Here is a 25,930-nt window from a genome sequence, read left to right as displayed (position 1 = left end):
TCATGAATGTGAATAATTATGAATAAGGCAGAAGAAAAAGGCTGAATTCGGACGTATTTCCATATGATCCATCCAAATCCATAGTATGGATTTGCCCCTTTTGATGATCCTTTTGTTTAATTTATGCCTTAGCTTCTTAAAAAGCTCTGAGGGATGAAAATGCTGGACTTTTAAAATGACAGTGTGTGCTAATAGACTTAATCTCTTACAGCACTTCTGTTCCCTAAAGCCATTGGCGCTATGTTAGTGTTAGTGCAGAAATCCTGTCACAAACAATAAATTGAATTTCCCAAGCAGGGTCTCGTTTTCCACTGCGCCGTGTCCTGTTTTGGGGGAGCCCGTGCCTGAAACAGGTTCTGTGCTGCTTGTGGTCGTGAAGAGAAGTAGGTTCCCGCGCTTGCCACTGCATGACCAAGAGAGGAATGAGAAATCTAATGCTGCTTTGCTTCGCTAACAGGATATGACACTTGCTTTAATAACATGAGTGTGCCCAGAGGCGTACTGGTACATCACTGCACGTGTCGTCTTTCACCTTTTACTGTTTTAGTGCAGTTTTCAGATGAGGCAATAAATTATAAAGGGTGTGTGTATGAGGAACAGGATCTCAGCTTACTCTAAAACCTGTTCCACAGTCCCCGGTATCTTTTTACATACGTTGCAGCATGACGAAGTGGATTGCACGTGGCGCTCACTTTATTTTCCTCTTCATCCAGGTTCATTTCCCTGATGTTGAACGAGTGGAATGGCTGAACAAGGTGAGGCGCTCTGAACTCCAGCTCAGGCCGTCTGCTGCGAGCTGCCCCCCAGCACAAGCTCCACGGGCCAAGTCTGAGAAAGTTTCCAAGTTGCTACAATAAGGCTCGGTCATATCGGTGCCTATAATTATGTTTTGGAGCGTGCAGAGTTGCCACAGATTTTAATGAGAGCCAAGTGTTTTTACCTGGTTGGTACAGGTTATTCATTCCCTCATTGGTTTGGCATTTGAAGTTGAATCAATAAATCAGACTCAGTTCAGACAGAACTGAAATCACCAGCTTGTTCGTTCTTACTGAAAAGCAAAAAAAAACCCCAACCAACCAACCAAAGATCTGTTGTAGAATGATTTGATGCATTTGACACTTCGTTCTGAGATACTTGTGAGTGTGTGTGTGTGTGTGTATATATATAAATATAATATATATAAATTTATATATGTGTGTGTGTGTATGTATTTTTTTTAAGCAAGAGTGGTGGCATCTCCTCTTACCAAAGAGGTTAGCAGAAAGCTCTTGGGTCAGTGCTCCCATCGGCAGGTTTAACTGAGCTCCCACTGGAACTGTGAGAATTCAAAGCAAAACAGCTGATCTGGCAAACTAGCATCCAGCAACCATTATGTTTGGTTTTTTTAGCAAACTTTCTTTTTGATGTAAAAGTTTACCTCACTCTTCTCTAAATAAATCTAACTCCAGGGAGCTTTCTGACACTTCTGAGTAATTAGAGACTACTACGCTTTAGAAACTTTAACCCTGGGCTTTGCCAGTTCAGCCACTGTGGTTAGAAGCAGTCAGCAAACTCCATGGTGTTAAAGCTTTCTCCTTGGTTCCTAAAACAGATTCCTCTCCTGAGGAACAGGAATGGATCCTTCCAGAGGGGTGACTTCAGATCTGAAACGTGACTTGGTATTTTAAAAGGACAGACAGTAATAGCCAGGTGTTCTGTGATGCGTCTGTTTTTCAGTTAAAGGTATCTTATGCAAAGAATCTTCAGTGTAATTTTGCTTTTGCTATTCTGTAGGTCCTTGTGCAGGCTTGGCCATACTTTGGGACAATTATGGAAAAAACATTTAAAGAAGTTCTTGAACCAAAAATCAGAGCAAAGAACGTTCATCTGAAAACGTGCACCTTTACCAAGATCCACTTTGGCGAGAAGGTAGTGTGAATCCTTTGCAACGCTTACGACGCAGACTTCTCTGAAAAGTTGAAATGCAAAGGGGAGAGCGTTTCTTGGGGATTCTGGCATTCAGCTCTTTAAGAGCACTGAGTATTTAACAGAATCGTATTGGTACAGCACTGCTGCCTCCGTTGTTCCTCCTCCTGCTGACCTGAGCACCTTCACCATGAAAGAAAGATGATGTAGGAGGCATGGAGATCCTTTCCCAATGACAACCAGTATCAAGGGATGGGGGTAGAAAATGAGGCACATATCAGCATTTCTTTCTGTTATATCCTTGTGGCAGGAGTTTTTGGTGCTTCCTGAGGCTTGTTTGCAGCATGAGCTCTTTGCAACCAACCCCATATTTCTGGACTGCCAAGGCTGTTCACGCTACATCTTTAAGCGACAAACTTGTGCAGTTTGCTCATAATTTACATGCAATTGTGCAAAGTCTTTAATGAAAGTTTCTGTACTTGGATTGCATGAAGAGAGTAAGACTCTTCAGTTGGCCATAACTTAGAAGATATTAACTATGTTGTATCTTGTCTACCTTTATTTCAGTGCCCTAGAATCAATGGAATAAAAGCCTACACCAAAGAAATTGATAGAAGACAAATTACCCTGGACCTGCAGATATGGTAACATTGCATTGTTGATTGTGTGGGTGTTTCTTAACTCATTGCCCATCTGCGTGTAAGTTGTCATGCTGGGCTGGACATGTGGTTTGTTAAGTCCAGCATGAAGTGGAGAGGTGTTTATCTTATATCAGCCTGCAGTGATAAGACATAATCTGTCCCCCAGCTGGATTTCCTTCTTACTTGCAGAGGTGAGATGTTGTGCATCAGGCTTTAAGTCAAAAAGTAGTGTCACCTGCACAGTTCTGGGTGTTACCCCTTCTGGACTGCTGCTGCTGCTGTGGATATAAAAGTATGTTCCCTTGGCTTTGCTGTTCCATGGCAGTAGGAACCATATTTCCTGCTCTGACAGCTCTCTGGCGTGGAGACCCTTGGTCTGTGTGTTGCCCTTCTATGGTTCCTCTTCAGTCCAACCACTCCAGTTCTTCCAGGACTACTTGCACTATTTATTTATATAATTCCTTCCCCTAGACTGATCGTATTTTATTCACCACTTGTTCCATGTGTCACCCAGCTTATTTGCTTTTTTTGATTGCAGCTGCTCTTTCAGCAGAAAACTGCCTTGAGCTCTATTAACAACAACAAGAAAATTAGATAAAACATTTGATACCTTCCAGGCTGTTTTGAATGAGCTTGTTGTGTGTTTTGTCAACATCAGAGTCACTGCAGAGCTAAACTCTCTCCTGGTTTAGCCCAGGGAATGGAATTACTGGGAAATTACCATCTGCATGCTCTTGTAGCACTGTAAGTGTGGTGGATGACTGAGCTGCCTGACTGAAATGAATTTTTTTCATGTTAGTGCCAGGAAAAAAGTAGTGTGAAACTATGGAGTGACTTGGCAACAACACGGAGCTGCTCAGAGCTGTGCCTGCTGCTTCGTGTGGCAATGGCATGGCAGCTCCCCCAGGCCCTGACAGGGTACCGGCGCTCCCTGCAGAACGACTTGTGTTTCATTTGAAGCCAGAACATGCTGTGCTCCAGCGCAATCAGTGAAGCGCCCTTTGTAATAGCAGGGCTGGTTTTAGGGCCTTTGGCAAATCATTCGTGCTTTCCACATTGAGATGGAGAGGTTCTCTGCCTGCAGGCTCTGCAGGAGATTGCTGCTGCTCTCTGTTAAATTGCTGCTCCCGGCTGCTTCTCCCAAGCACTTATTTCTACTGTCTTTTAATAGTCAGCTGCAGAGGGATTCCCCCACCTCCTTGTTCCCATCCCGCTGGCAGACCCTTCAGCATCTCCAAACTGGCCATTTTTTTCTGTTCCTCCGTCTGGCAATAACTTGCCTGAACTGGCATCTGATAACCCAAGTATTTTGTGTACTGAGACAGGCGTGTTCAGCCTACCTTCTCCTCCCTCCTCTCCTGGGCTGTATTTAGGGCCCAGCTCCTCTCACGTTAGTATGTTAGCATCAGTTTTGGCAGGCGAGCTGTGAGTTGTACCACTGCTGCAGGAAGCAGTGTATTACTTCCAGGAGTGGGGAGAAGCAGATCAGTGACCAGTGCTGGTTATTTACCTGCCTTTTTCCAGATTGCCAAAGGAACATTCTTTTTCCTTCCTTTAATCAAAGATGATGGCAATTCCCACTTTTGTGGAGTGAGACAAAGTCCCATTATGAATACAGTCTCCCTGCTACATGAAGCGTGCATCTGCTTCCTATGGTTATTTATGGCTACCTCTGTTAAATTCAAAATAACCCAGCTGGATGATGGATGTTTTCATGTAGCTGGGAAAGCCAGTGTCTCCATTTGTGCACTGTGGGGGTGTCAGTGGAAACATTTCTGTTGCAGTAGACTTTGTGCTGTTGGAGCTGGTGCTAAGGAGAAGAACCGGTTGGAGGAGGTGGATGTGAGCTGCCCCAGCTGTGAGGATACAGCCGTTTGCACTGCATCTCAGTCGCTGCGTGTCGATGAGTCAGGTCTGGGTCGCTGGTTACACTTACGTAACCCGTGACGGGCTGGTGTGTGTGTGCAGAGCGCGTCTCTGCCTGGAGACTTGCCTCCGCGACTCTGCGTGTGGTGTCAGTGAGCGGACATGCCTGAGTAAGAGCATCCAGCCAGAGCTGCTGCAGGTCAGTTAAAGACCTTCCCATGGCTCCTGCTTTTGGGAATGGGTCCTAACAAAAGCAGGAGTAGTGCAGACGTTCACAGTCAATGCAGACAAACATCATCTGTCCTTGCATGGAAATTGAGAGTGGGTGCTGGAGGTGAAGGTGTAGTAGTGAGGTGCTGCAGCTGAAATAATATCCCTCAAATTTCACTGCAAGGATCATGTGGTGGGAAGAGGAAGTCTCCCCCCCAACCCCAAATATTTCTCAAGATATCTGATATCATGAGGAAGTGAGAGGAACTGGAAGTGACCCTTAACTTACAGGACCCATCATTGGAAGTTTCTACAGATTAGGACGCTTGTGGTCTTGCATTTTACAGGTGGCCATTGCTGCATGGTAGCAGTTCTCTTTTGCTGCTCTCTTCCCAGTTAACATTTGATGTGTGGTCCAGATTTTTCTTAATCAATGCTCTCAACTTGATAATTAAAGGTAAAATTAAATTATGACCTGTAGAGTCCAAAAGCCACTGATGAAGTGGGAGCATTTTATAGTCTTACTTGTTTTCCATGTGAAGGTGCGTGGCAGCAAAGTTGCATCTCAGCTACCTCATTTTTGTGTACAGGATCCTTCTAAGTAGTGCTAATGGCAGAGCTTGCTACTGTCACCAGTCACCTCTTTCCTTCTCTCTCTCGTTCCCTCTGAAGGCCCTGACTGCTGAAAAGATGTGGTTTGAATCATTGTCCGCAGAGCTGAATCCTGGCATCACAACTCTGGAGGACAGAATAACGTACTGTGGGTGTAAGCGAGGTTCACTTTGCAATGTCAAGACCACAGTGACCTCTGTCAGGTTAGGTTTGAGAAGAGTAGCTTGTTGCAGAAGACATTAAAGAGTTAACATGCCTTCATGTCAAAAAATAAACATGACTCCTTTGCCGTGGTGTTTGCTAGGTGTAACTTCAGGGGAATTCCCTTGCTAGTGCACGCATGCGGTTCTCGGCCCGCTGGCTCATGGCTTTGTGCAGTGTGGGCCAGGACAGCTGTAGATGGGGAAGCCGAGCTGCCACTTCCCACGGGAAGCCGTTATCCTGGACAGTGTTCCTCCTGCTGTGGCAGCAGCTCTGCCCTGCTCTGGTGCTCAATAACGCTTTGTTTATAGGCATCATTCAGAAATCTCAGCACACTCTATAAATGCTTCCAACCTTCAGCCTCGCAACAGTATAGGAGAAGGGATTTTACTTCTGTTTTATCAAGGAGGAAACTAGTCTCTGAAACCCAGAAACTTTGATTTGGCTGTGGAAAAACACAGGAATAGGGCATGAAGAGAAAACACTTTCCCACTTAGATTTCCTTCATGGTCTGTATGGAATCACTGGCTTAGTTTTCACAGCCACCAGTAGACATATGGTCAACAAGTTCATTGAGTCTCTTCTTCAGTCTGTTTCTCCTTGGCCTCCATAACATGATGTGGCACTGAATGCTGCCATTCAGGTCCATGCTGTGTGAAGACGGACGTCCTTTCCTTTGTTTTAAATTTGTGATGTAATAGCTCAGTTGGGAGCAGCTTTGCTTGGGAGCTGTGAGAAATAGCACTTAAAGGTCCCTCATTTGTATGGGCAGCAGCTGTCAGCAAAGTCAGTGATGCAGTAGATCTGGTATCACATGGAGTTACTAAAAGAAAATTGAGAAGCTGCTTTAATTAAATCTGTTAATAACAGCTTATGTGGCCATAGCATCAGAGCATTGGGAATGGGTATTTAGGGCATTTTCTCATTATAGTCTGACTGTCCTGCATGAGAGGACTATCCTTGGGTCTTTGACAGGAGAACCAAGGCTCCGAGGTCACCACTTGTCAGGCACTGAGAAAGGACTCCATGAACTTTCTTCCAAAAGCTTTTGCTCAGTCCCTGAGATGATGCACCCAATTGTTGTAAATTAAGTTGGTGTAAATTTTGTCATGGCTTATAGGACCAAGAAGAAATGTTGAGATAATCGCTGTTTGCCCTCAGGTCTTCTGTACAGACAGAGTTTCAGCCATTTATCTGTCTGAAAGACCTGGCATCTGTCTGTTCTGTTCACATATCCACTCCCCTGCAGAAATATCCCTGATCTACGGCTTTCAAGTGACAAATAGGGAAGTAGCAGGGTTTCTGCAGTGGCTAAATGAGAGATGAGATCCCAGCAGGTCTGTGGAAATAAACTGGGAGAACTCTGTGATCTCCAAACATTTGGCCCTAGATCTAAATCAAGAATCTGCCTGCCGAGCTAGGGAGCTGACAGTTGTGTTCACCAACTGAATTAATGTCAAAGCATTCCAGAAACGTTCTCCAAAAGTGCAGTTTTCAAAACAGGAGGAACTCCTCAAGTGCAGCCACTTGACCTCCTGCAACTACCTTTCTTGCCACTAAGCCTTTAACTGCCAGAGCTGCTGTGGAGCTGTGTGATCACTGACCTATAATCATGACAGATTCAAAGTATTTGAAAGCATTATTACATTCCAAGAGGGATATCTTGGAATCCAACTACTTCCTATTTCATTCATCTAATTCGTTGCTACTCATATTTTTTTCATTGGAAATGTTGTGAATTTTCATTTGCTTGCTCTTTTATGGCATTTGTAGTGCATGAGATGTCATGGAGGGATAGTGTAATAATAAAAATATATACAATTAAAAGTTTGTAAGCATTGCCATTTACTCTTACAAAAGAAGCTCTGAACTTCCTAACCAGCAAGTTAGCAAATCTTTCTGGATAGTCACTGTCATTCAGTGCAGATCAGAGAAGTAGTCAAAAGTAGTATGCAGCAATACTTTGAGCTTTGGTGGAGTTTGGGTTAACTGAGTTTGTAGAGTCTCTCAAGAAACTAAAGGATTTTGGAAAATTGTCTAAGCAGTCTTGAGCAGAGAAGAAACATTTGCCCTTGGGAGCATTAGCTTAGTAGGTAAAGGCGAAAGGCAGAGGTGGCCTGGTTTCCCAGGAGCGTTTCTGCTGGGGCAGAGAGGATAGCAAGGTTGCACTGAGCAGAGGAGGCAGATGAATGCGAGGCAACAGGCACAAACTGAAACACAGACACTTCCATCTGAACATGAGAAAAAACTTTTTCACTGTGAGGGTGACAGAGCGCTGGAACAGGTTGCCCAGAGAGGTTGTGGAGTCTCCTTCTCTGGAGATTTTCAAAACCCGCCTGGACGCGATCCTGTGCAGTGTGCTCTAGGTGACCCTGCTTGAGCAGAGGGGTTGGACTAGATGATCTCCAGAGGTCCCTTCCAACCTCAACCATTCTGTGATTCTGCGAAAGCAGTGACCAGCTTGGACTTGAAATGAGAAGTAAAACTAAAGAACGGAGATCCGCGCCCTGGCACGACGTGATGCCTGCATGAAGCAGGCTAAACCTGATTAGAGGCTCAAGCTCCGATAGAAGGGGAGAAGACTGCTGCGACATCTAGACTTCAAAACATGCTTGCTTGAGGTGTCACTAGAGAAGACAGACATCTAGGATGGGGGGGAAGCGTTTTTGATTATGTGGAAAGGCATAAAGATTGTAAATTGAAACACTGAATTCCCAGTGAGCCCGTCAATCCCTTCCTAAGAGTGAGCTTTCTGCAATCAACTTCCAGTCTTAAGAATGGGAAATTAACCTTGAAATACAGATGGTGCTTTGACATTTTGCAGGTAGATCAATACCGCAGCTGCTACCAGAATTTCTACTGTGAAGAACCAACTCTTGTTCAATGTGCTCAGCTTTCCCTTTTCAGTCATTTGAAAATCCATCTCTGCCTGTAGTATTGTGTTGTCAGTCATTAAACTCATTTCCTTTATTTTCTGTACAGACCGAATTTGCTCACCAGGCTATTGCAAATTGGAATAATGTGAGAACTTTCTTTCAGTTACGTAGGGGACTGTGAGATTCACATGGACATAGCGAAATTTAAGCTTGGAGTGAAAGGCGTACAGGTGCGTGCAATGCTAAAGTTGTCTGTTTAAGACTGTGCGCAGTAGGAGGTAGCATGTCCCAATGGGGAGGTTAGGACACTTGACTAGGAAACCACAGACTAGCTGACTTGGGGCGAATCACTTCATCTCCTTGTGTTTTGGCTGGGGAAACAATGCCATCCTTGGACAGCACCTAACTATTACTTTTAAGCTTCTTAATGCAACTCTTAAACAGGTCCAGTGCTAGAGCACTGAGCATGTGTGAGCCAGCTCTTGCCCCTTGAGTTCAGAGGAATTGCATGTTCATAAGAGTTATGTTAGGATGTTCATAAACCATTTTAGATTAGACTTACAACCTGTTCTTACAATGTTGGTGAAGGCTCATAGGTAGATGACAAAAGCACCGACAGGACTGGGCTGTGTGGCAGTCAGGGTTACAGTGCTTGGGGAGGGGGAGAGGGGTTATTGTTGTTATCAAATTCTAAGTAAGATTATTTCAAATAGAAGTTTTAAAATCACTAAAAGGTTCACTGCTTTGAAACTGTGGGTGGTGGTGTTCAGATAAAAGCAGCTGTGGGCTTCTAGTGATGATGAGGTAGGACGTTTGAGGACTTTGTTTTCCCCATATAACTTAGGGTGCCCATACTGGCGTCAGAACCCTAGAGTTCCCTCCGCCACTATTCACACACTGCTGTAAGCAAGCAGAAGTTGAGGTCTGGATATTCAGCATGGATGTTTATATCAGGCTTAGCCTTATAGTGCCCAAGGGTCTCCTGAGAGTTTCATACTCAGTTTTCCTTGGTCTGTTCTGTTTGCAGTTGTATGGGACATTGCGGGTGATACTGGAACCTCTTCTGACTGACGCACCTTTTATTGGAGCAGTGACGTTGTTCTTTATGCAGAGACCGGTGAGTCGCTAGCGAACTGCAGTCTGCAGCCCTCTTGATTCTTGGTCTGTCTTAATGTATCGACTGGTCTTAAATGAGTGACGCAAACAGGCCATCACTACTGACCCGACTGCATAGCGATGATTATCTCATGATGCAGTTATTTGAATAGCAAATTACTGATTGTTAAATGCTCATCTTGAACTCCAAGAGGAAGGGAATGAATTTGCCTATTCTCTTGCAATTGCGCTTAAGAAGTTACTTGCTTCGGTCTAAGAATGGGTGGACTTTCTGATGGTCAGAACAAGCAGCCCTTTCGTAGGCACTTGCTGCAAGGGTCCTGGCAAATATTAACATGGATTTTAAATGCACCCATCCTCGGGAACCATTCAGCCATGGCCAGGCTTTGAAAGCTTGCTTGTTTAAGCTTACATATGCCCCTTAGTTGAATTCAGTTTAATAAAGTATGAGAAACCTTCTTGCCCTGTAAGAACCAGTTACATTATAGCACAGGGTTCTTTGCTTGCTTCTGGATTATACTATGCTTGAGTTCATGGAAGCCATACATTTTTGATATTGGATGAGGTGTTTTGTGTTTATATGTAGTAGCATTACTTTAGCACATGAAAACCTCTTTTGTTTACTGTGTGAATAGAAACAGAGACCTCCTGAAGCTGGGCGTTGTTTGTAAATCCCCCTGCCCCAGGGCATGGGCCAAGCCCGAGTGAAAGGGTGAGGAAACAACTTCAAAACCTAGGTAGAGCTGCCGGATTTACCAGACATGCCCCTGGGGCATCTGACAATGGCCATTGCTAGGGGCTGAGTGCTGTGTTCCCCTCTGCTTGCAGGATAAGCCCCAGTGATACCCTCATTTCAAGTATGGCGGGTAAAATAGATAAGGAAGTCGTTACCGGCTGTTAGTTTTAATGTGTAAAGGCATTCATTTACTGGTGCAAGTTTTGCTTTCTTTAAATAGCTGGCTTTGTTTTAGAAGCATTTGCTTTCCCCTTAAATTCCACATTTGTCCTGAAATTAATTTTAATGATTCTGTGTTATTTTTCTCCTTGACCTTGTTAGCACTTGGAAATCAACTGGACTGGCATGAGCAACCTCCTGGATGTCCCAGGGATTAAGTGAGTGTTTTGCTTCATTTTATTACTTTTTAAAATCTTTCAGAAGGTGGTCCAGCTTTCTTCAGTAACCATGGAAGTTATTCTCGAGAGAAGGTGTTACACTGATACGTGCCCCAACGTATCTGGTTGTGGAGTTTGCTCAATTTGGATATGAAGCTTTTTATGTTCATCAAACTTTCTTCAGTCTCTTCTTTGCACTTGGGATTTACAATGGAAATAGTAAATCACCAAAACTGTAATGGTGTCTAATCTGAAAAATAAGCCCTTTCCCATGTGCCAGTTACTTACAATGGTAGATGAGCAGATCTAGGTGATCTGATTAGCAGTCTGTACTTAGGCTTATTTGCCTTAAAGTGAAAATAGGTTATGTACCACAGACTTGCAGTGCTCAGTTGTCACGCACAAATACAATCCATGATAAAGAAAACTGCAACAGATTTGAAATGAAAAAAATTCCTTCTCTTTTTTCTAATCTGCTAACCCCTTTCACTTTTCAGAAAACCCATCTCTTCACCAATGCCTCTTCAGTTGGTCTTGTACATAAAACTTGGACAGCAAGAATGAAAATCTCAGTGGTTTTCACTCTTTTAAGTTGTCATACTGCTTCTCTGGGTTGGAGGCTTACTTCTACCCTTGTCCCTCAGTGTAAGGAAATTTTGTCGCATGAGAACAAAACACATTAGTTACTTGGTCATTACCTCTCTCCCTTTAAAAGCAAGCCCAGACACTTCTGCTCCCCTCTCCTCTGCTGCAGCTTGTGCTTTGCAGACACATAGGAAATAGTTGGCTGTTCTAGGTGACAATTTATGGAATAAAGTGCAGTAAAGGGTTTCACAGACCTTTGATGCCAAGTGAGAGGAAGTTGTTGTTCTTAATTTGAGAGCAGCATTTTGCCTTGCAGTTTGCCCTGAGAGCTCCTGTTTTTATCAGAGGAATTAATCTGTTCTCTTTTCTAATGCAGCTTTCCTTAATCCTTGCAAGGAGAAGGCATGTAGGTGTTTCAACCTACAGCCACTCATATAATTAAGTGCAAATTTGGTGTCCTAAATCTTTGCTCCCTGGTTCTTTCACAGTGATCTGAACATAGAAACTCTTGCTTGTTCATCAACACTGCACATAAAAGCCATGAGCAAAAACATGCCTGACTGAATAGGCTGAAATACAGGTTGAACAAGAGCTCTTCCTTTCAAATGAGCCTGGCTTACCTGAGAGTAAAGAAACTGGATCCAGTCATCTGTTCTCATATATAAGCTACGTATATTTGGGCTTACCCTGAGACTCCAAAGAAGGGACAATCTGTAACCTTCCTGTTGAGGGTGATTTTGACAGGAAATCCAACTGCCTGACCAAGGGTTTTCAACTACTTGGTTTTACGTTTGGAGCAGGAGAGGCCTTTCCTTCCTTCTGGGTGAAACCAGCCTCATCTGTGGACTGTGACAATGTCATTGCACAGTCTTATCCCAAGAAGCTGCCCAGTAAGTGCTAGGTTTAGCAAGAGGATAAAAGGATTTCAGATGTTTTGGGTGCCCTTAGTTTTCCCTCTAATATTGTCTTCTTCTCATGCCAAGTTGTAGTATATTGAAATGATTTCATTAATCACCCAGAGAGTGCTGGAGGTCTGTGATAGCCCTACACTTCTTGCTCGGGAGAAGTAGGTCAAATCAGTTTTCCCCACCATAAAAATACAGCAAAGATGATCCAAAAAAACATTTGAAACTGGAAAAGCTAAAAATGCCTGAGTTTTAAATTAGATGGGAAAGTACCCTGGACTCCAGGACAGACATCACCTTCCATTCAGCCAGTGTGATCTCTCTTGTGTCAAAGGCCCAGTAACTTCAAGAAACATTTTCCTTCTTAATGCAATGATGTCAAGAGACGGAATCTCACCTTTCCCTTAGTCTTAAAAAAAAAAAAAAAAAAAGAACAAACTCATTTTGTATTTTCAGTCTGACTAGCTTTTCTGTCCATTTTTTAGTAAGGTCGTGGCATGTGGCCTAGAGCAGAAAAGAATGTGCTAGGACCATGTTCTATCCTTAAAATTAAACTCTCTCAAGGTCTTGAGCCCCCTGTGAAACACCATGAGTTGCAGATTGATTCCCTCCTCACCTTGTTTGTCTCTGATGTTGGCATTCCCAAGGAAACCCAGAAGGCACCTGAGTTCATGTGACTTGTTTGGGTGCATGATGATCTCATCATCTGGCCTAAGCTCCCATTCATCATTTACAGCCTACTGGAGCCAAATTCCCATCCAGCCCTAGTAACTCTAGACTTAAATGTCCTTGTGTGCAGAAGGACACTCGTGGTTATGTGCAGAACAATAGGAAATAGGACTATGGTCTTGAGAGGCTGCCCTGTGCTTATCTCCTTCCCTGAGGCAGCCCAACTGGGTCCACATTATTGACAGGAGACAGCCTAGCCTTCCACAGTGATTTCACATCCACCCTTGGCAATCTGTTCTGGTGCTAAACTCTCTTCTCCATTTTCCTCTTGTTCCAAGCAAAATGCAAAAGCACAGATGCCTTTTGCCCATGTGCAGTTGGATGTAGGCTTTGGCTAAACTGCTGCCCCTTAGTCTTCTCTGGGGAAGGTAGTATCACAGGTTTTGCAGAGCCCCTTCCACTTGCTGTGCCACATTCTTCCATTCTAACTGAAATTGTGATGGATTGTAGAGATTTAGGTAGGTTTTTTTGGTTTTGTTTTTCCTGCAGTGTAATGTCAGACTCGCTAATTCAGGACTTCATTGCTTCACGGCTGGTTCTACCAAACAGAATCACGGTGCCTCTGAAGAAGAACATCAACATTGCCCACCTGAAGTTCCCTGTCCCATATGTGAGTTTTTTCAGTGAGGATGTTATACTACTTGAGCGTGCATTCCCTGAGATGGGTATGCAAGTTCGGTGTCAGGTTCCTGCACATCCTGTTCTCATCAGCTGTTTCAGCATGAATTTTAGGCTTTCTATAGGTAATATTTCAGAGATACAAAAACAGATACTGGATAGTTCTTTGTTTTGGGGGGGGGGGTGTGTTCCTACCCTCTGTATGTGGTGGAAGAAGTCTGTTTAAACACTGAGCTCATTTACCAATTTAAACCTGTAGTCTGATTTGAGGATGTAACAGATCTTCAGCTGGAGAAAGTAATTACATGAGCAAAAAGTGTTAGACTACTTGGATTTCTTTACTAATGCTGTGAAGGGGTGTAAGTAGGAAGGTCAGAGGATAACATCTCTTCATTAAAGAAAATATTTAAGAGAAAAAAAAGCCCCAGACCTCCTAACTGTTTGACACATCCAGATCTCCAGTCTCCTTCATCCCTCAAGTGCCTAGTATACTCACTAATGGGGTAAATATAAATGAATGAGAGAGGGATGCTCTGTCTTGTAAACTTACCTCACCCAATTAAAACTGAATGGCCATTCTGCAATAAAATAATAACCTGCCAATGGATGCTTAGTTCCTCTTTCAGTTAGTGGGAATTGAGCTTGATTCCATACAGGATTTGACTGTAGCTGTCATCCTCTGTGTGTGTGTGGGTGTATATATATATATATTTCTGATTTTAAAATAAATTGAAGAACACTTTCTGCCCAATTATCTAGATTGAATTGTGTATCTGTTTAGGGGATTTTTCTAAGTAAATGGTGGAAAAGTAATTGTTGTCTTACAGTTCTGCCATCTGAAAGATGCTGCATCAAAATACCAATCTTCGTAAACCTGTCATGCTGACTACCCTTTCTACCTGTAATAACTAGTTTTAGGAAGCAGCATATTGTAATTATCCAAAGATCGCATTTTCATGGCCAATTTTTTACCCTGTTTTACCCAGGGAGTAATAAGAGTTCATCTGTTAGAAGCTGAAAACCTTGTCCAGAAAGACAGTTTCCTTGGTGCCATCAGGGGGAAGTCTGACCCATACGCTCTTCTTCGAGTTGGCACGGCGCAGTATCGAAGCAAGACCGTCTCCCGAGATCTTAACCCCATTTGGAATGAGACGTTTGAGGTACTGAATCTTGTGATCCTTCTGTCTGTAGGACGCACAGCTGTTCTCTTAGCTGACTGCCCTGGGGCAGGTGGACTTCCTTGTTACCTGACTGATCAGTCAGTTCTGTCCCTTAAACAAGTTCAGATTTGCTTTGCAGCTGTGAAATGGTGTTCAGTTTGATCTGATTTACATGTGTGGGTTTTTGGCGGAGGTGCAAAGTACTGCTTTAAATATCAATCAGTGCAGCAGTCCGTGCAGCTGTAGTCTTCTCTGACACTGATTCCTGTCTGTACTGGATGCCTTTAGCTTTTTCTGCTTTTGTAAGCAATCCTTACTAGGGATCCTCATTTGAGGAGTTTAACTTACAGTTCAAAAACAAGCAAACTGGTTTTGAAATATTTTCACCTGTAACCAATTGCCTTTGAAACAGCAGGGAGTGTCCTTATGTGTTACAGCTGTGAAGTGTTATGCTCCTGTCCACAACCTGAGCTGTGAACCTGTGTAAATGCACTTTATTGTAAATCAATGCTTCTTTTTCCTCCAGTTTGTTGTTCATGAAGTACCTGGTGAGGACTTAGAAGTGGACTTGTATGATGAAGATCCAGATAAAGATGACTTTATGGGCAGGTAAATTAGTATGACTTTCTTTTCTTCATTCTTCAAAAAGATGTAGTTTTCAGACATGTTTGTTCAGTGAATTTGAGAAAATAATTCTGGGGATTAGATCCTTTCTCCTCCTTGTCTTCAGTCCTAATTGAGTGCAGTCTAACTTGGATGTTTTCTTATTGCTCTGATAAGCTCTTCATGCAGTTTTCTAATGGAGAGATTTCCCTGTAGCAACATCTGGCACCCTCTCTTAATTCTTCCAGAAAATGCACAAAATCTGAAATGACTGGCAGCCTGGAAGCTGCCCTCACCGGATCAGATGACAGGCAGGAGAGGGGCACTGCTTCAGGAGTTGTGGTTCTCTTGTGAATGGGACAGTATCACTGATGTTCTAGATAATGGCACTTAGGAGAAGACAGAGAGGGTCGTCATCTTTTCCAGACAGAGCATGTCAGATCCTGCTTTTTAAGAACAGGTATCTTCATATTTGCTTGACTTAAACAAACAAACAACCTCCCCCCCACAAATAAACAAAAGAACCCAACCTTTGCACAGGGGCCGGTAACCTCTGAAACAGGACATCCAGATTATTCATACAGGAAATTTAATGTTGAAGGAAGCTGTGCCCTTTGTTCAAATATTTATATCAAGAACTTCAAATGTTATTAGATCCTAGTGCAAATAGCTTTGAACGCGGTGGAGGATAGGCCTGACACCTGTAGGGAACCTTGGGAAGCCGTTAGAAGTGGTGGTTATTACACAGCTTGAGATTTGCTTAAAACGTATTTTAACTTTGGAAGCACTTCAAGGGGGAGAAGGCGCTTAGGAGTGTAAGTGTGTTGCAGTGAATATGTGCACAGGTAATGCTTGTAACCCTTGTTATTTGGAACAGCTTTGATTTTTTTTGCCCACTAATCAGCAATATGCTGTGTTTGCTTTTTTGTCTTCCAGCTTGTTTATAAGCCTGGCGGATGTAATGAATGACAGAACTGTTGATGAGGTAAAGGTCACCGTTTATTTCTAAATGTGGTTGTGGTGTATGCTGACAGGTACCTATTCATGCTCTCGGTCTCTGTTACTGCATTGTTTCTGCGTGCTTGAAGCTTCCATACATACTTGAACTATGTTATTTTCATAGGAAGAAAGAAATCTAGTTGCTTTTGCTCAGAAAACTTGAAGTAACTATTACAGTTGCTTTTACAAGCAAGCTGACAACCTCAGACAAGGCCTGAGGTTATGCTGAGCCAGCGTGGGGTATCTTGTGTTGATACCACGTGCACTGTATGTACCAATTTCTGCAAGGCTACGGATAAAGTTTAGCAAAGCATTTGGATTGCTGAGGGAAGTAATGATCTGATCTCACTGTGGCTGGTCCTGCAACCCAGCACTTGGCAAGAGCACTGGGGTGCCTGTCCTAGCGCTGCTGTTGGCTCCAGATATCCATGTGCATTGCATACACGAGTATCTTATTTTCAGTGTTTCTGGCCTGTGATTCCTAAGTAGATGGACCTGGTACAGTCTAAGTGTCCAAAATTCAAACTAAGGAGTGCAAAATATGATTCATGTTGTCTATTGTGTACGTAACTCCTAGTGATTGCAACGTACGTAGGTATAAGAATTATTCTGCCTCACAGTTCTCAAGTTACTATTTGTTGTCTCTGTTTAGTGGTTTCCCTTGAGTAAGACAACAAGTGGACACTTGCATTTAAAGCTGGAGTGGTGTTCATTAGTAAGTGACCAAGAAAAGCTACATGAGGTGAGTATATTTACTTAAGGCATTCAGGTACTCTGTTTCCTGTAAAGTCATCAAGAAAGGAATGTGTAAAATTAGGAACCCCAGGTAAACTCCTTGGAGTTTGTTTTTTTTTTTCTTTGGTTGTTTTTTTTGGACAAAGTTTTGGTTTTTTGGGGTGGTGTGTGGTTTGATTTTTATTTTTATTGAGGGCGGGGGAGGCCCTTCCTAAAGAGGAAGGGTGTGTGCTTGCCCCAGCTCACTTGGCAATTCAGGAGTAACTAAGATCTGACAGATCTTTTTGCTTAAATTAGCATAGCTTTGTTTGACTCACTGCTATGACAAAATGGCCTCACACAGTTCCCTTCTTTATTCCTTTTTTTTCCTTTCCCTTTTTCTCTAGTATCTGTGTAGTACCCCAGCATCCGTACACCTCTGCTAGTCATAAATACCCAACAGTGATGCTTGGTAGGGCCATGGGTACAAATGGTGTCATACTCTTTCATGAGGATTGCTTGGATCAAGCCTGTCTTCCCAAAGATGCTATCTCTTCATAATCAAGCAAAAGCCTTTAAGTTCCACTGAAATGAATAAAATCTGTATCCAGGCTTTCTCCTGCTGACACTGGATTACTGATGTTGATGTATATGGTTGAGCATGTGCTTAGGTGTCTTGCTGCACTGCGAAATGCGAGCAGTTCTGCATCAGAGAGATTGTACCTACTGATCTGCTTAAAACAGTCAAACTCTTGTGTATTGGCTTGTGCTCCTCTCAGTCGCAGGTTTTAGGAGAAAGCTGAAGAGCTGCCTAGCTTTCAGAAAGTGTTCTTTGAATTCATGTTGTGCTTTGGTTTGTCCCTGATGAGTGACCCTGCCTGTCTTGTCTTGCGTTGTTTTATTTTTTGCTGGCCTTCACAGGATAAGAAGGGTCTGTCTACAGCGATTCTGATAGTCTACTTGGACAACGCTTTCAACCTTCCAGTAAGTACGAGCTGCATACAAGCAGCCTTCACTCCTAACCTTTTTTCTTCTCTTTTTTTTTAAAGCCCACAAATTAATTGTGTTAAAATATTCTTTTATCAATTCAGAAAAACCACTTTGAGTACTCAAATGGTGAATACGGAGCAAAGAAGTTAAAAAATATCAAGTACCTGAAGGTAAAATTTATATTCTATCTCCATGCCTGCAAAACCACATGCTGGATTATACTGTGTAGTAACAACTGGACCTGGCTGTTGTTAAAGGGAAACGATCTCTTCACTGTGAGAAACTTAAGTTTCTTAAGTGATCGCTGGTTCAAGGTGGTGATTGAAAGTCTCCCCTAGTGAAAGTCGAAGAGGTCCAAGGGGAAATGCATCAATAAAATATTGGGTTGTGTAGGGGGGATTCCTTATTTTTATTTTGGACTGTGGACAGTAGGAGCCGCCAGGCATCAGGCCAAGTCATGCCACCCTTCCTGCTGCTGCAGGGGTTGTTCCTCTGCTGAGCTGTCCCAGTCTGACCTCCCCAGTCAGGATGGGAGGGACGTGCTTGTTTGCAGTAACCCTCCCGTCCATTGCAGAACTGACCGTGAGATTCCTTCTCCTGCATTTCTAGCAGGATTCAGGAGCCTGTCTGTCATTCATGCTTCCTCTCTCTTTGCTTCAGGTTACTTTTTCCCCAAATACTGCATTTTGCTACTGTAACATAAACTGTGGGTGTAGGGGAGAATGTCTTTCTCCCTGTTTCATTGAACGAGCAATGGGATAAAGCTTCCCTGTTCTCTGAGTATCTGACCTCCTAAATGCAATCTTTAAGATTTAGGTGAGATACCAACAGTGTGATTTGCATGGCATTCAATACTCCTTCACTCTGGACTTCACTGTGTACACTTTGCTGTAAGCCCAGACCAAACCCTCAGCCTTTGCATGGATGATTTTGCCATGATGCTAATACCCTTTTGGGAGAGGGCAGGAAAGGGTCCCCTAGAGCTTTTAAGCTGCCCCCCCCAACTGGATACTGTAGCATTAGTACAAAAGAGAAGGGCTTGGCCCAAGAGGGTCAGTATTATTTCTTCTGGAAAGGGATTGTTACTCAGTGCCACTGACTCGTTTATAGGCGCTTTACAGCGAGTCGTGAGCCTAGGAAACCATTTCTGCATCGGAGAATGATGAACATGAAGACTCCCCACTGTCCACAGAGCCTTCAACTCTTCTTCTATTGCTTTCCTCCCAGCTTCTGACAAACACTTAGCTGCTTATCTATTTATACCTAAATACATAAAGATTTGACTTAAATATGAACTCTTGGTGGTGGAGGGTAAGAGTGCACTGTGTTATGGCTGGAATCTTTCCTGCATACTGGACTGTTAGTTCAGGTGTCCTGAGTCTGAAAAACTAATGTCCAGCAAAGAGCTTCAAGTAAGCGTAGTGGTTTGAAATTGCTGCCTGTAAATTTATGAATGCTTCTTCTTTGTTTTTTGTTTTTTTTTCTCATTTTAAATGACAGAAGATGGAACGAGAGCCTTCCTCCTTTGTCCTGCTCACTGTAGGGAACAAGACTCAGAAAAGCAAGGTGAGGTTGTTGGACTCTTTGGCTTTCCTTAAACACTTTCAATTTTATGGGCAACTATTTCCAAGGTGCCCCTAGGAGAGGACAGGACCAGCGCAGGCGACATGCAGCACTGTAGCGACGGTGACAGTTGCAGAGGCCAGTCTGTCATCTGGTGTGTGGGAGCACCACGTCGCTGAGCCCGTGTGCTGGACAGATGTGTATTTCCGTGCTCATGGCTACCAGGTTGTGAGGGCTGCAGAGTGAAAACTGATAGGTCTCCAGTCCGTCTCGTGCTTTCTCAGGGCAGAATGTCATTTGTGTCAAGCTGGCATCTATTCCCTCATCAGAGAGTCTCCTGGCCTCTGCATTTCACAGAAGCTGTACTGATTTTCTTTTTTCTTTTTTTTCTTAAACCTGGACAAAACGTATCTGGATCTCCCCCTGTTCACTTTCAGTTTGTTGTTACTTAATGTTTATTCTCACCTGATGAATATAAGTGTTGAATGCTCCCCTCCCGGTAGCTGCTGTGTTTATTGCACTGCAGCCAGATGTGGACAGGGGAGGCCCCTGTGCTCCTTCGGGCACCAGACAACTAGGAGCGGATCCTGCTGCCTGCGCGCAAGCATGCACGATGGGTGGATACACACTGAAACTCACCTGTGTTTCTTTTTCCTCTACCTTCTCCAGCCAGAAATTGGGTTTTGCATGAATCTTTACCTTCTTTGGCTTTTTCCCACACCACATCTCCTACCTCTCCCCAGCTAGGTCTGACTTCCAGCCTTCCTGGGTGCTCCTTCCCCTCGCTGCCAGCGCTCCAGCCTGGCAGAGGCAGCTCTTTGAGGGAGCAGGAGCAGCCGCAGCCGCAGCCGCAGCCGCAGCCCTGCTCCGGGCGCCTGCAGGCTGGAAGCAGCACGCTCACTCCCTGCTAGGAGTGGTGGGGAGCGCTGCCCAGCTGCGGCTGGGGAGTGCCGCTGGTCCAGGCAGCGCTGGTCTGGTCAGGGCCAGCCACGGCTCGCCTGACTCATTCTGCAGCATTTCCACACCTTGCAGAACTTGTTCTGGTTTTGCCGGAGACTTGGCTTCTGCACGCATCTTACCAGGAAATTTCACTCTCTCCGTGCGGCTGGGATGGAGCATCACTTGAATAAAACAGGAGGGTCGCTGTGGCCCTCTCCAGTGATCAGTGTCACGGTGGTGTTTGCTGCTCGCAGAATTGCTAACGTATGCGCCACAATCATCTTGTTGCAGACCTGCAATTTCAACAAAGATCCCGTGTGGGGCCAGGCTTTCACCTTCTTTGTCCACTGTGCTCATTCCCAGTCACTGCATATTGAGGTGAGAGAAAAGCCTTTCCTTTGAAGACTGAATGTACATTTGTAGGAAGAAACCTTCTTTATAGTGGATGTGATTTCAGTGCTGGTCATTTCGGTGTGCTTTCACTGGGGCCTGTGTTTGAAATGATCCTGCTAAAAAGGTGGAAGAAGCACCTGTTGTTGCATGGGCAATTCTATGTTAGAATTCTATGCTGGTACCTACCTTTGCTCTAGGGATCCTGTAATGTTTAATATCTTGGTACAAAGCATGGGACATTTCTGGCTGCAAACTGCAAAGGAGGCTTTGGACATGAGTGCTGCAAAGCCCTGAATGTTTTGCTGTCAGAAATCAGAGCTTTCATAATCCTCGACCAGAGTCCTATCTCCTTACCTTGGTATCTTGCCTCCTCATGATGTCCTGTGTCCCACTATCACGCATTACAGTCAAAGCCAGGTCTGGGGCTGTTCACTGGGCTACAGAGGTGAATTTGAACCTCAAAGGTGTACTGAGGCTGGAAGGGCTAAGAAAGCCGTGACCATAAAAACCTCACAAAAGTATAGACCAGTTGCCATCCCAGCTGCATCTGGAGTTGAAGACATTTTCTCCAGAGCAAGTAACGAAACTCGAGTAGATTTCAGGACCTAGTATTTCTGTTAAGGGAGATACTTCTCTGCATAGTTAGAGATGGTTTTTTGCTCCAAACATACTAATCTGTTACACTTATAAAATGTTGATGTGACCTATTTGAATTAAATAAGCTAATTTTGGTCTCTGTCTGAAGTACCTTCTTGCTTTACTGTTCTCCCAGTGGTATGCTTATCAGTTTGCCATCTAATAAAAAAAAATTTCTTCTTTCTAGGTGAAAGACAAGGATCGGGATAGCATCCTGGGGACTTCAGTGGTGTCTCTCTCCCATTTACTTAAGGACCCAGACATGACTCTGGATCAGAGATTTCAGCTGGATCATTCCAGTTCAGACAGCTTCATTAAGATGAAACTTGTGTTGCGGGTAAGTTGTTTTCCATATTCACTTCGCTTCTCCAGTGGAAGCTTCCAATTCTAGCCAAGCAAAAAAGATGAGAGGTGGAAGAGGAGGAATGCAGTTTTGCTTCACAGGTGAAGAGTGAAAGTGTGAAAAGGTCCTTAACTGAAGTGAAGAGCGCATGGTGGAGCTGACAGCTGTCCCCTGAGGCTTCCTAAAATTTAGTGCAGTGCCGTTGTTGAAAATCCTCCGATGACCGTAAAGAGTGGAGCTGAGCTGGGGGCAATCTAAGCTGCAAAGCAGCGAGGGACAGTAACGCTTAGGAAGTGCTCTCTCACAGTGCTGTGGATCAGTGTTTAGGCACTGTTAAATACATGCACAGCAGGAAAGGGAAGGGAACATCATAGCTAATCCCACAGGCCTCTTTCGTCTCTAATGGCAGCTTCCAGCTGTCTGAAACCGGTAGCGTTGTGGTGAAATTTCAGCCTAGCTGGTAATGCTGGCATTAACTCCAGCGCTTTGGTAGCAGCACTCATTTCTCTACCTTGTGATTTTTAGGCCTTGAGTGTTGAGGAACCCGATCCACAAAGAGTGAAGGCAGGTGTCAATGCCTCGAAGCAAGGTCCCGTACGTGTCACGGAGAAGGGTGGGAACCAGCACAAGTATGTCCCCCCGCCAAAGCCAGAAGTCTCAAAAGTACCTCTTGTGAGCAAAGACTCTGCAGCGCTTGAATCCCTGACAAAAAAGGACAGCAGTGAAGACGTGGACCCAAATGACAGTTCAGCAGAGCCTGTAGCAAACGAAACTGTTGCTGGCCTTAACGAGATGGAGAGCGAGCAAAATCCAGAGCATCGACTATCAGCAACATTGCAAACCAGAGCAGCGGTAGTGCCCACGCTGCCGGTCATCCAGGAATTAAGGCTTGCGCCCAGCGTTGCGTCGCTGGGTTCTCTGCCTTCTTCTTGCTTTGACTTAAGTAGCAGCAATCTGGACCTTCAGAAGTAGGTGGTTCTTCCAGCTGAATTGTTCTTCTCTTGAGAAGGTTTAGGTTTTATGGGAGGCTGTTGCATTCAGTTGAATTCAAGACTGCTAAGTCACTTGGAGTCTGAGGTCTCAAATCACCTTACAGAGAACTGGCATAAGTATTCCAGTCAACAGCAAAGTAGATTACTGGGTCCCTGTCAGATCAGGTGTAGAGTGGATGCTTTTCTTTCTCTGGCTGTCCTAAGAGGTGCTGCATGTGTTGACTTTATGTTAGTTAGTATGCTTTCACACAGAATATCCTGGGTCCCATAACACTCGCGGGTTTAGCACCAAAGTTCCCTTTAAACTGGTGAGTGGAAGTCAGAATATTCCACTTATGTAAAAACCTAAACTCACGATAAACATATCTGGCTGCTTTAAATTTTGGATGCTCTATTTTATCCAACAAGTTTTGAGACTCTTGTAATGCAGTGAACAAAGTTTTCCCAGATAGGTGCACTTGTGTCTGTCCTTCGACAGTGCTAAAAGTGAGGATGTAGATAAAGCCTGCTCCATCGAGGAGGATGGAAATCCTGATCTGTCTTCAGGGGGCAAAATTGAGCTAGCTGAACTCTTAATGAACAGAAGTAGCAAAAAAGGTTTGTCTCAATTAAGAGAGCATCAAACCAGGCCTCAACCTGAATATTGAACCCAGCTCCAGCTGTTCAGTTTAGTACTTCTAGACTGCAAATTCTCTAGCTCTGAACAGGGGCTCATTTATAAACCCTGAACTGTTGTTAGGCAATGCTTGGGTTTTGAAAGCCACTTAAAGAACATGCAGAGCGAGGTACCAAAAGGGTCACAGTGTGCATACACAAGCATCCTGAAGGAGTTGTGTAGCATGTGCTCATCTCTGCTTTGCTGCCGCATCAACAGCAGGCCAGCTGGGTGCTCTTGGGGACATTTACAGTGCGGGACTGAGAGCAGGCACCTGTGCAGAAGGTGTGCTGGACGCTGCTGGCGCTGCCAGGAGTGCTGTTTCTGTGAAGGCTTTGTGGTTCAGCTGCTTTCTAGAAAGCAAACTTTAAGATGCCAGAACAAGGAATAGTGCTCTGAAAGTTGGTTTTAGTTGAAAATAGGTCACCGGCTGCTGAAGCTCATGCCCTGTTCCGTGCTGTTAGGACTGTGCATGTTTTTTTAAATAGCTGTTTAAGAGCTTTGACTGTCTGTCTGTCTTGCAGTGGGACCGAAATGCCTCTGGGAGAGATTCAGCTCACGGTGCGGTATGCTTCTATACGGCAGAGTCTCATTGTGCTGGTAAACGGCTGCAGGTAACGCTGACAATTGCTTTGCACCTGTCTGTAAAGTAGAGAACAGCTCTCCGTGCTTGTCATATGTCCAGCAAGGCTGGACCAGAACCGCGTGCAGTGTAAGCTGCCCAGCTGAGATGCCTTCACGTTGGCTGACTTCAGTCTGTGCAGCCTCACTAGGCCCAGGCTGGCGGAAACCACTACATCTGGCCAATGCCAGCTGCAAGCAGCCAGCGAGGAGTGCTTGCTATGGTACGCTAACTTTCAGCCATCCAAAACGGCCTCTGAACACCACCACCAACTGATGCGTGGCTTGGGATGTCTGAAGGAGGTGTAAGTGTCATGTCAAGAACTGACACCTACAGCTGAATTGCCAATGTTAATTTAAGTACCCCTATAAGTGGCACACTTTCAGTAATGAAAATTTTGTGAAACTTCACAGCCTTAAACTTATTTTTTGCTTACATTCCAGCTCCCAAGATAAACACATTTTGCTCATGAAGGGTGGGTCTGGTTCTAAGTGTCAACACATTAAAAGCCACATAGTGAGAGAAGCTGTCTTGCTTGTCAACATTGTATTTCTTTTAACAGAAACTTAGTACCCTCTTCTAATCGTGGAGTAGATCCATATGTTCGTATATACCTGCTTCCAGATAGAAGATGGACAAGCAGAAAGAAGACTTCAGTTAAGAAAAAAACTCTGAACCCCCAATATGATGAAAAGTAAGAAAATATTAATTGTGATTGCTGCTGAAATAGTTACAATCTCTGTTTAATGAAAGGACTCACATAAGGTATGCAGCTGTTGAGCCGGAAGAATTGTATCATGAGAACTTTTGGAGGTCTTCTGAAAAAATGGCACTTGAACTATGATTTGCGAGTAGTTAGGGCTGGCTTCTCCCTGTATACAGTATTGTTCCTCCCTCCTTAGGAGCACACACCTCCTCACCCTCTTCCCTGACTTTAGGAGATGCAGGGTGCTGCTTGCTTCTTGGCACACAGACATTCCCCTTCCCATGTTTAACTCAGTCACTGCAGAGTTAATCTTTCCATTTCAGGACCTAACAAAACCTACTTCTCCGTTCATGCTTTTTCTTTGCCTGTTGCATATTCTCACATCTTGCCAAAAGCCAGAGGCAAAAATATAAAGCCCTTTGAGACTGGGCCATTCTTCAGATGGGCAAATAGATGTTCTCATCAAGACCCAGTGGAAGCAGGTTAAAATGCTACCGCCTCTTTGCTGGCTGTTGCCATGTCCACAGCTTTGCCGGTGAAGTGGAGCGTGTTTGGTGTAAAGTCAATCACGGTAATGCTTAAAAGTAGAGCTATTTTGGAAGGTGTTTTTTATCCTTTTGTTTAGATGAAGATACACATATGTGAAAATATGTGAATATTGGTTAACTCATTTTTTTTCCCAATGTTTGGTCTTTTCTGTAGATGTTAGGATAGGGTGGAAATGGAGAAAAGACTTTAAATCCATCCCCTATTGACACTCAAAACACTAGTCACTGTCTAGAGCTGTGGATTTTGCTTCTGCCTATTCTCATGAACTCTTCTAACAAGTACTCCAGTGCTGTAGTGCCAGCACAGCTGGCACTTTTTAGGAGCAGAATCTCTTTTGCCTCATCCCCAATATTGGCAGATCCTGTGCATCCTCAATTAAGTATAATACATTGAGCAATACTAAGCTCCAAAACACCTTACCCGTCTTACAACTCTGACTTAAGGAAAAACTATTGAGATGGGCAAAACCAAAAGGATTTAGCATGGACAAAACTGATTGTGTGCCAGTCATGAGTCAGAGTCATTAAGAATATAATTGCCACAGGTTTCTTCCTTTGTCATCTCTTAATGTGGTATAAGCTGACTTTGTAAACTTGGGCGTTTGGCTCTGCTATTTCCTCTGAGTAATAGATGTTGCATGGAAAACATGCTGATCTTCCACGAAGGGGAAATTGTCGGTAAACAGCATC

The 25,930-nt window shown here is 44.0% G+C and overlaps 1 protein-coding gene across 1 annotated transcript in view; it reads left to right on the top strand.

Moving 5' to 3' along the window:
- The first annotated feature begins 719 nt into the window (after positions 1-719).
- The window catches only part of ESYT3 (extended synaptotagmin 3), a 28,611-nt gene continuing 3,400 nt past the window's right edge, over positions 720-25,930 (top strand). Inside the window, exons 1-19 of the mRNA XM_026076460.1 lie at positions 720-755; positions 1,774-1,908; positions 2,473-2,549; positions 8,475-8,541; positions 9,339-9,428; positions 10,485-10,540; positions 13,249-13,369; positions 14,364-14,537; positions 15,064-15,146; positions 16,077-16,125; positions 16,792-16,881; positions 17,775-17,837; positions 17,945-18,013; positions 19,344-19,409; positions 20,637-20,723; positions 21,562-21,711; positions 22,243-22,685; positions 23,889-23,978; positions 24,549-24,680. Of these exons, the coding sequence (XP_025932245.1) occupies positions 1,810-1,908; positions 2,473-2,549; positions 8,475-8,541; positions 9,339-9,428; positions 10,485-10,540; positions 13,249-13,369; positions 14,364-14,537; positions 15,064-15,146; positions 16,077-16,125; positions 16,792-16,881; positions 17,775-17,837; positions 17,945-18,013; positions 19,344-19,409; positions 20,637-20,723; positions 21,562-21,711; positions 22,243-22,685; positions 23,889-23,978; positions 24,549-24,680 (2,006 nt within the window). The 5' untranslated portion in view covers positions 720-755; positions 1,774-1,809. The remainder of the gene's footprint in view (positions 756-1,773; positions 1,909-2,472; positions 2,550-8,474; positions 8,542-9,338; positions 9,429-10,484; positions 10,541-13,248; positions 13,370-14,363; positions 14,538-15,063; positions 15,147-16,076; positions 16,126-16,791; positions 16,882-17,774; positions 17,838-17,944; positions 18,014-19,343; positions 19,410-20,636; positions 20,724-21,561; positions 21,712-22,242; positions 22,686-23,888; positions 23,979-24,548; positions 24,681-25,930) is intronic.

The sequence above is a fragment of the Apteryx rowi genome, unplaced genomic scaffold (assembly GCF_003343035.1).
Source record: "Apteryx rowi isolate R43461 unplaced genomic scaffold, aptRow1 scaffold_431, whole genome shotgun sequence".
Classification (NCBI taxonomy): domain Eukaryota; kingdom Metazoa; phylum Chordata; class Aves; order Apterygiformes; family Apterygidae; genus Apteryx; species Apteryx rowi.
The sequence above is the reverse complement of the archived record's forward strand: the minus strand, read 5'-3'. Positions and strand labels throughout refer to the sequence as shown.